Here is a 6,000-nt window from a genome sequence, read left to right as displayed (position 1 = left end):
ATCTCATATCTATCTATCTCATATCTATCTATCTCATATCTATCTATCTATCTATCTCATATCTATCTCATATCTATCTATCTCATATCTATCTCATATCTATCTATCTATCTATCTATCTATCTCTCATATCTATCTATCTATCTATCTCATATCTATCTATCTCATATCTATCTCATATCTATCTCATATCTATCTCATATCTATCTCATATCTATCTCATATCTATCTCATATCTATCTCATATCTATCTCATATCTATCTCATATCTATCTCATATCTAGCCATCCATCCACATTCAGTCCCTTACACTTAAACAGTATCACACATGATAGGATTAGTTACATCAGCTCAGCAGAGTATCACACACGATAGGATTAGCTCCAGTAGTCCAGCAGCCAGTATCACACACGATAGGCTTAGATACGCTGCCCCGACGGTTATTTCACTGTAAAGAACTCTTTGTTTGGCTTATCATTGTTGTATGGGAGGCATCTGGAGTTTTCCTCGCTGGCGGCGTTTTACCTTCCTACGTTAGATTAGTCACTGAAGGATGTGGTGAGTGGAGGAAATTGCACACTGTGGTACTTCCTCTTATGTTGGAGGCAGAAGTTTCACGTGTTCAGAGCGATTTCTCATCCTCCCAGCCCCTCCAGCCGCCATCACCCCGCTCAGCAGCAGCTCTCAGGTTACTTGGGGCCCCGACACATCTGGATTTACTCATCACCATGCCCTATAATCCGTGTATCAGTAAGGTAAGAGCGGCAGAGACTGAGACATTGTAACATGTGGTGGGCAGGGAGCAGTTCTTCTCCCATAAATGCCCCTATTGTGGGGACAGCAGTGCACTCCACCCTCTGGGGGCGACACATTGATACACAGATGCCAGTGAGTAGAGGTGGGAGCTCCTGTTATCACCCTCTAGTTCTGCATCAGAAGTCCAGGGGTCCAACCCAAAGACAGGTTCCATGCCATGAACGTCTGTGCGGGCGGAACATGACACAGGGGTCCTTCCCTGGCGTTGGGTCCCTTTGCCATACTTCACCCCCTTGGGATCTACACTAAGCCTATCACAGTATCCAGTTTATCTGAAGTACATAGTAAAAAAACGCTGCCTCTTGTGGTTGGGGGATAGAAGTGCAATCACTTAAGATAATTTTCAGAGTATACTAATTAAGAGCTCTTTATATGAATTTCTTACCATTTTTACGATTTCTGCTTGCTGTCAATGAATTGGAACCTTCATTGTTGACTTCCAGAGGATGAAAATCGGTCCTGTCATATGATGGAGGCACAAGAAGGGGATTGGACGGTAACCAGCCGAGCAGCTGTGTGCCCATAACATCTTCCAGGACACTTCTTCAGCCTGTGGAGACAAATAGTGTTGGTTACCATAGAATAACAGCAAGCAGAGATATTGAAAATGATGATGAAGCGGTACAAACTGCGCAGCGTTCCCACATGAACATATCCTGAAGCCATTTTCAATTCCACATCCACATCTACAAGTATCTTGTGGATTTTAGTGCAGCTTGCGGTGCGTTGTGCGATCTATTCCGTCAAACGCGAAACCACAATAGGATCTGTGAATGGCAAAACACCTGCTTGCTGATGGCTTCCAGGTAGTAACTGGATCTTTGCATCGCACTACGCAGACTGAAATGTAAGTCAAGAAAAGATATTATATAGACTTTACTGAAGTTCGCGCCCATGTTGATAAAAGGCGGAGCTTCTACTACAGTAGCCCCGCCCCTCTCTATAGGATGGATGGTGTAGGATAAATACGCTGTAGAATTGGATGACTGGTGTTATTCTCTTATCCTCCATCAGAACGTCCCCGGACTGCTGCTCCTCATTCTCATCCTCCCGGTGAATCCAGGTAAGAATTTGGGAGGACCGGGTGGTTTTCTTGTGTGCGTGTATAAAAGCACAACGCCGACATTCTGGAAAAATACAGCATTCTAACATGGTATGGTAGGCTGAAAAAAGACATAAGTCCATCTAGTAAAATCTCCCCCCCCCCCCTCCCCATCAATGTTGATCCAGAAGAAGGCAAAACAAAAACCCAATAAGGTTGAGCCAATTTTTTTCATCTGAGGAAAAAAAAAATATCCTTCCCGACTCCAATCTGTCAACCAGGATAATCTCCAGATCACCGACCGATCTGAAGTAATCAGTGATATAACACGTAATATTGTATCGCTCAAGAAGGCATCCAGGCCCTTCTTGTTTGCTATTCACCATCACTACGTCCTCAGGCAAGGAGTTCCATAGTCTCACTGCTCTTACAGTAAAGAACCCACTTCTATGTCGGTGTACAAACCTTCTTTCCTTTTGATGTAGAGGGTGCCCCCTTGTTACAGTCACAGTCCTTGTGATCTTTATGAGATTTGCAGGTTTTGGCTTCAGAGCTTATATCTGAATAGTTAAAGTCCCCCATAATAACCACCTCATTATGATGCCAGATTCTCCCTTAAGTACATTAGTGTGACACAAGCCTGCGGCCCCCTCATATAGACGCTGCCAGAGGCTCCCTCAAGTACATTGGTGCGACACAAGCCTCACATGCTATGCGCTGCCAGAGGCTGCCTCAAGTACATTAGCGCAACACAAGCCTGCGGCCCCCTCACACAGACGCTAGATGCTGCCAGAGGCTCCCTCAAGTACATTGGTGCGACACAAGCCTGCGGCTCCCTCACACAGACGCTGCCAGAGGCTCCCTCAAGTACATTGGTGCAATACAAGTCTGCGGACCCCCTCACACAGACGCTGCCAGAGGCTCCCTCAAGTACATTGGTGCGACACAAGCCCGCGCCCCACTCACACAGACGCTGCCAGAGGCTTCCTAAAGTACATTGGTGTGAAACAAGCCTGTGGCCCCCCCTCACACACATACTAGACGCTGCCAGAGGCTCCCTCAAGTACACTGGTGCGACACAAGCCTGCGGCCCCCTCATGCAGACGCTGCCAGAGGCTCCCTCAAGTATATTGGTGCGACACAAGCCTGCGGCCCCCTCACACAGACGCTGCCAGAGGCTCCCTCAAGTACATTAGTGTGACACAAGCCTGCCGCCCCCTCATATAGACGCTGCCAGAGGCTCCCTCAAGTACATCGTTGTGACACAAGCCTGCGGCCCCCTCACATAGACGCTGCCAGAGGCTCCCTCAAGTACATTGGTGCGACACAAGCCTGCGGCCCCCTCACACAGACGCTGCCAGAGGCTTCCTAAAGTACATTGGTGTGAAACAAGCCTGTGCCCCCCCCCCCTCACACACATACTAGACGCTGCCAGAGGCTCCCTCAAGTACACTGGTGCGACACAAGCCTGCGGCCCCCTCATGCAGACGCTGCCAGAGGCTCCCTCAAGTATATTGGTGCGACACAAGCCTGCGGCCCCCTCACACAGACGCTGCCAGAGGCTCCCTCAAGTACATTGGTGCGACACAAGCCTGCGACCCCCTCACACAGACGCTGCCAGAGGCTCCCTCAAGTACATTGGTAAACACAAGCCTGTGGCCCCCTCATACAGACACTGCAAGAGGCACTCTCAAGTACATTGGTGCGACGCAAGCCTGCAGCCCCCTCACACAGACGCTGCCAGAGGCTCCCTCAAGTACATTGGTGCGACACAAGCCTGCGGCCCCCTCACATAGACGCTGCCAGAGGCTCCCTCAAGTACATTGTGCGACACAAGCCTGCGGCCCCCTCACCTAGACACTAAACACTGCCAGAGGCTCCCTCACATACATTGGTGCAACACAAGCCTGCGGCCCCCTCATACTGCCAGAGGCTGCCTCAAGTACATTGGTGCGACACAAGCCTGCGGCCCCCTCACACAAACGCTGCCAGAAGCTTCCTCAAGTACATTGGTGCGACACAAGCCTGCGGCCCCCTCATATAGACGCTGCCAGAGGCTCCCTCAAGTACATTGGTGCGACACAAGCCTGCGGCCCCCTCACACACACACTAGACGCTGCCAGAGGCTCCCTCAAGTACATCGTTGTGACACAAGCCTGCGGCCCCCTCATATAGACGCTGCCAGAGGCTCCCTCAAGTACATTGGTGCGACAAAAGCCTGCGGCCCCCTCACACAGACGCTGCCAGAGGCTGCCTCAAGTACATTGGTGCGACACAAGCCTGCGGCCCCCTCACACAGACGCTGCCAGAGGCTCCCTCAAGTACATTGGTGCGACAGAAGCCTGCGGCCCCCTCACATAGACGCTGCCAGAGGCTCCCTCAAGTACATTGGTGCCACCCAAGCCTGCGGCTCCCTCACACAGACGCTGCCAGAGGCTCCCTCAAGTACATCGGTGCGATACAAGGCTGCGGCCCCCTCACACAGACGCTGCCAGAGGCTCCCTCAAGTACATTGGTGCGACCAAGCCTGCGGCTCCCTCACACAGACGCTGCCAGAGGCTCCCTCAAGTACATTGGTGCGACACAAGCCTGCAGCCCCCTCACATAGACGCTGTCAGAGGCTCCCTCAAGTACACTGGTGCGACACAAGCCTGCGGCCCCCTCACACAGATGCTGCCAGAGGCTCCCTCAAGTACATCGTTGTGACACAAGCCTGCGGCCCCCTCACATAGACGCTGTCAGAGGCTCCCTCAAGTACATTAGCGCGACACAAGCCCGCGGCCCCCTCACATAGACGCTGCCAGAGGCTCCCTCAAGTACACTGGTGCGACACAAGCCTGTGGCCCCCCTCCATAGACGCTGCCAGAGGCTCCCTCAAGTACATTAGCGCGACACAAGCTCGCGGCCCCCTCACATAGACGCTGCCAGAGGCTCCCTCAAGTACACTGGTGCGACACAAGCCTGCGGCCCCCTCACATAGACGCTGTCAGAGGCTCCCTCAAGTACACTGGTGCGACACAAGCCTGCGGCCCCCTCACATAGACGCTGCCAGAGGCTTCCTCAAGTACATTGGTGCGACACAAGCCTGCGGCCCCCTCACACACACACTAGACGCTGCCAGAGGCTCCCTCAAGTACATTGGTGCGACCCAAGCCTGCGGCTCCCTCACACAGACGCTGCCAGAGGCTCCCTCACATACATTGGTGCAACACAAGCTTGCGGCCCCCTCACACAGACGCTGCCAGAGGCTCCCTCAAGTACATCGGTGCGATACAAGGCTGCGGCCCCCTCACACAGACGCTGCCAGAGGCTTCCTCAAGTACATTGGTGCGATACAAGCCTGCGGCCCCCTCATACAGACGCTGCCAGAGGCTCACTCAAGTACATTGGTGCGACACAAGCCTGCGGCCCCCTCACACAGACGCTGCCAGAGGCTCCCTCAAGTACATTGGTGTGACACAAGCCTGCGGCCCCCTCACACAGACGCTGCCAGAGGCTCCCTCAAGTACACTGGTGCGACACAAGCCTGCGGCCCCCTCACACAGACGCTGCCAGAGGCTCCCTCAAGTACATTGGTGCGACACAAGCCTGCGGCCCCCTCATATAGACGCTGCCAGAGGCTCCCTCAAGTACATCGTTTTGACACAAGCCTGCGGCCCCCTCATATAGACGCTGCCAGAGGCTCCCTTAAGTACATTGGTGCGACACAAGCCTGCGGCCCCCTCATATAGACGCTGCCAGAGGCTCCCTCAAGTACATCGTTTTGACACAAGCCTGCGGCCCCCTCATATAGACGCTGCCAGAGGCTCCCTCAAGTACATTGGTGCGACACAAGCCTGCGGCCCCCTCACATAGACACTGCAGAGGCTCCCTCAAGTACATTGGTGCGACACAAGCCTGCGGCCCCCTCATATAGACGCTGCCAGAGGCTCCCTCAAGTACATTGGTGCGACACAAGCCTGCGGCCCCCTCACACAGACGCTGCCAGAGGCTCCCTCAAGTACATTAGTGTGACACAAGCCTGCCGCCCCCTCATATAGACGCTGCCAGAGGCTCCCTCAAGTACATCGTTGTGACACAAGCCTGCGGCCCCCTCACATAGACGCTGCCAGAGGCTCCCTCAAGTACATTGGTGCGACACA

At 53.3% G+C, this 6,000-nt stretch overlaps 1 protein-coding gene across 1 annotated transcript in view; it reads left to right on the top strand.

Annotated features, from left to right (window-relative positions):
• The first annotated feature begins 582 nt into the window (after positions 1-582).
• Positions 583-6,000, top strand: part of LOC136572009 (FXYD domain-containing ion transport regulator 5-like) — a 28,436-nt gene continuing 23,018 nt past the window's right edge. The window contains exons 1-2 of the mRNA XM_066572632.1: positions 583-755; positions 1,831-1,879. Of these exons, the coding sequence (XP_066428729.1) occupies positions 597-755; positions 1,831-1,879 (208 nt within the window). The 5' untranslated portion in view covers positions 583-596. The remainder of the gene's footprint in view (positions 756-1,830; positions 1,880-6,000) is intronic.

Source organism: Eleutherodactylus coqui, chromosome 6 (assembly GCF_035609145.1).
Source record: "Eleutherodactylus coqui strain aEleCoq1 chromosome 6, aEleCoq1.hap1, whole genome shotgun sequence".
NCBI classification, from domain to species: Eukaryota; Metazoa; Chordata; class Amphibia; order Anura; family Eleutherodactylidae; genus Eleutherodactylus; species Eleutherodactylus coqui.
The sequence above is the reverse complement of the archived record's forward strand: the minus strand, read 5'-3'. Positions and strand labels throughout refer to the sequence as shown.